General features: G+C 53.8%; 1 protein-coding gene across 1 annotated transcript, besides 4 other annotated features; it reads left to right on the top strand.

The window, feature by feature from the left end:
- Positions 1-276: 276 nt before the first annotated feature.
- Positions 277-314: a microsatellite.
- A 241-nt stretch (positions 315-555) lies between these two features.
- Positions 556-603: a microsatellite.
- Positions 603-627: a microsatellite.
- A 225-nt stretch (positions 628-852) lies between these two features.
- TraAM80_08846 (uncharacterized protein) lies at positions 853-3,570 on the top strand (the record flags this gene model as incomplete). Its single annotated transcript, XM_029385571.1, has 1 exon — positions 853-3,570. One exon carries the CDS (start codon positions 853-855, stop codon positions 3,568-3,570), a length of 2,718 nt encoding a protein of 905 aa, XP_029234556.1.
- A 305-nt stretch (positions 3,571-3,875) lies between these two features.
- Positions 3,876-3,894: a microsatellite.
- Position 3,895: the final 1 nt, after the last annotated feature.

Below are 3,895 nucleotides of genomic sequence, written 5' to 3'. Positions count from 1 at the left end.
CAAACATAAAACAACAGCAACAACATCAATAAAACAACAACAAAAAAAACCCAAAACAAAAAAAAGGAGGAAAACACCCGCCACAGCTTTGCACCGCAGGCGTGGAGAAAAACAGAAACATTGCGTTCAACGTTGGTTGTACAGCGCAGAGGCAAACACAAAAACTAAGAAGAAAAGAAAAAAAGGAAAACGGAGGGAGTGAGAGAAACAGCAACAACAAAAAAAAGCCTCCATCTCAAGTCTTCGTGGCCGCCTGCACAGTTGCAGGCCGCAGGCCACACACACACACACACACACACACACACACACACACAGCCAGCAGCGCAGCTTCCCCAAGAAGAGGCGGGCGACAAGGCGGGTTGGCAACAACTGCCTTCAAGACCTTTTGGGTGAGGCGCAGAAGTTTGCAGCGATCTGATAAAACAGCAGCAGCAGCAACCAGAACAATCTGAGGAAAATACAAAAGCAAGAGGGCATACAATTTGATCCGCTTCTGCATTCTTCTCTGGCACCGTTCCCCACATCACACGCATCCGCACCTGACGCTCCCTTGAGTCTCTCTCTCTCTCTCTCTCTCTATCTATCTATCTCTTCTTTCTCTCTGCGTGCGTGCGTGCGTGCGTGCGTCTTGCCCGGGCCGTGCCGATTGGCCGACAGTGAGACTGAGGAGGAAATAACAAAGAGAAAAACACAAGTGTGAGACGAGAATAGGGTGCGCACGCTGCTGACAGTTGGCGTGAGGACGGATTCTCTCGGTTGCACGTTCTTTTTTTTTTGTTTTTACAACTTTGCGAGGCAAGCTCCCCTTTTCTGCGTCTCACCGCAACGATTTGTGAGGGTCTCGCGTTGGGGATGTCTTCAAGCCCCACGGTGGAAGCGGCCGTGGTGGCGCAGTTGACGATGATGCCAGTGCGAGGGACGGAGTCGGTGGGCGCATGGAGTGACGCTGCGCCGCCGTCAAAAGCCCTGTTAAATTGTCACCACACTGTCGTGGGGGAGCGGGGGGAGTTGACGGGCTCAAAAACGCCGGGGAACGGCGAAAAGCCTTTTAGCATGAACGCCAGCACCGGCAGTGACTACCTCGATCCCGGCAAGACCGTGCAGCGCCCGCAGCACGGTCTTGTGGATGGCGTCTTGCCGAACCACCCCGCCACCCCGCAGGATAGCACCCTGTCGCCAGTGTTGTGGCGCCACAACCCCTACGGCGTCTCCCCCTGCTCCCCTATGACGCTCGTACCCAGTACCACTCATCGCCAGAGTCCGTGTCTGAGCACGCATTCCAGAAAGGGTAGCACAACCGCGAACGACGCCACCGATGGCTCAGCCACCAATGACGACATTACGGATGCGCCCTCCATCAAGGTCTGCACGCGTAGCGCCATCAACGTGATGGGAAACGGAAAGCATGGCCGCCAGAAGAGTTATTGTACGACCACTCCAGATGCTTCGGTTCACAACGGTTTACTTTGCGATGGAGAGGCGCGGTACGATGAAGAACTTGTCATGTGCATGTCTCGTTCCACAGCGCCCTCTAGAAGTGATGATCTCTTAGTGGAGCCCCAGCCCCAACTGCAGCATTTGCAGCATCACCATGGGTCGGTTGGTGGTCGTACTCATTGGCGCAACGTACACCTTGGACCGAGGCTCACTCGGGCGAATAGTATGCAACACGCTGGACGGATTTCTGGGTTAGGGCACACATCTGACGCCTATGCGGCGCCCGTTCTTTCCAGGTCTTTGACGAGTGCACAGCCAAATCATCATTACTTCGATGTACACCCGCCGCAGTACATGTCCGAGGTGGATCCTCGCACCTACTCACACCATTCGGGCCAATCCTCTACCACGGTGAGCGGGAGCTTCGCTGGGGTGCAGGATATTCTGGCACTATCCCGCTCACCAAACGGACACAACTTTCCGCTTCTAGAGGATGCTGCCACGTACCGACCCTTCTGCAGTTCTGAGACGGACCCAGAGCTTGCCGTTTCACAGCGATCAACGATGGACCACTTCTCGGCGCACATGTCGTTTACAGGTGATTTTTTCACGCACTCTTCCAATTTACCTCAGCATAGCGCGAGTGGTACGAATGCTACCCCTTTTAAGTTTTGGGGTCTCGGGGAGGTGCGGTCTGCCACTCCCCAGAGCAAAGAGGCGCTGAATGACCACGACATCACTGGTAACTCCAGACTGATTTGCTTTGATGATGATGATGAAATTGAGGCGTACAACGTCACGCTGCGCCCGAATGAGGTGAATGCGTCGCTGAATTTGGCCGAGCTTGACGACGTGAAAGTGGAAGCACCGAGTGAGGATCTACGATCTCTTTCCCGGTCCACCGCAACGGAGTCGGCCATGTCAACAGGTGATGGTCTGGCGGCGACGGAAGGGGCGGACGATAACCCAAGCCTGCAAGCCACCACAACAACGACGCACGAGACCATGGCGGGCCAGCCGCCGCCGCTGCCAGAATCCCAGCAGACGAATGCACGGCAAACAATTGACTGGGCTTTGCTGGAACAGCTTATGCTGGCGGACCCAAGCAAGGAGGTGATGTGTTTCCCAGGCTGCACCTTCTCTGTTTACGACTCTGGCATTCATAACCATTACCTCATTGAAAGCACGGAAATTGTGGTGACGCATGGGTCGTTAGAGTATCTAAAAATGAATGAATCTCACGGGACACAGTCGCGGTTTCGGTTTCAGTTATGCAAGCGCTATCTGAACCGACGCTGCACCCGCGGGACAAATTGCCCATACATCCACACCCACTCGATACCCTCACCAAACTTTGTGCATGTCAATGAAAACGCCATAAGCGCCGCCGCGGTGGAGGGGTTTGAGGTGTTTCCGGAGGAGCTGCGCGGGGGGAAGAACGGCAACCGGTATCCAACAATGCCGCATGGTACCGTTTTTCAGGTTTACCCGCCAAATCAGGGGAAAAATGTGCCGCAGTTTATACCATCAGAGATGATCCTTCGCACCGTGGGTGCGTCGAATGTCTATAGCGTGCTGCTTCACTCTGGGGCCAACAAGGCAAAGGATGCGGCCGCCGCGGACACCGCTGGTTGTGAGAATGTAGGCGTTAACGTCAAGGCACGCCACTGTGCTCATTTTCAGTTTAATAAAATGTGTAATTTGGGGGAAGCGTGCAATTTTATTCATTCACTGGTGCCCTACTTGCAACGGTTATCTGTGTCGCCGCAAAGCCAGTCCTATACTCCGATGATGGCGCCACCACGGTCCTTTGTTGTGCCCTCCGCTGCCATGACACCTTTTACTCCCTTTCCCAATGGAACTAGTAGCGGTGGGATCACGCCGCCATACCCAATGGAGTTTATGCAGCACCCGGTGCTGCATCTACCACAGCTGGCGCCACAGCAACTACGACAACCGCAGCAGCACGTCATGCCCTCAGCACCCATCTCACAGCTTATACCCCCGCCGGGGGTGGCAGAACATATCATGTACCAACGTAACATTTCAATGATGCCGTTGCAGACGTACGTCCCGTCTCCAGTTACATCTGCGTGGGATGGTGAACTTCGCTATGCCGCAAATTACCCCTAATGCACGACGTCAAGAAGGGACGACGCGGTCCATCGCCTTTGTGCGACCCAACAACGTAGCCTTCTGGTCTTCTTTTTCTTCTTCCCATCCACGCACACACACGCATGCGCTTATGCGCTTGACGGTTTGTTAATTCGCGGGGCACCACGACTTCAATTCAACGCATTTTTCATGTACGTGTATGTACCACGTCTCTATGTACATTGACATGTATATCATAACGTGATTCAAGAGGTAAGGATGAAGGATAAGGATGAGAAGACAAAGACAAAAAAAAAAACGGGTGGGGTGGGTGGGGGGGAATAAACAACAACAACAACAACAT

The sequence above is a fragment of the Trypanosoma rangeli genome (genome assembly GCF_003719475.1).
Source record: "Trypanosoma rangeli strain AM80 chromosome Unknown Tra_15.4_contig_00472, whole genome shotgun sequence".
NCBI lineage: Eukaryota > Euglenozoa > Kinetoplastea > Trypanosomatida > Trypanosomatidae > Trypanosoma > Trypanosoma rangeli.
The sequence above is the reverse complement of the archived record's forward strand: the minus strand, read 5'-3'. Positions and strand labels throughout refer to the sequence as shown.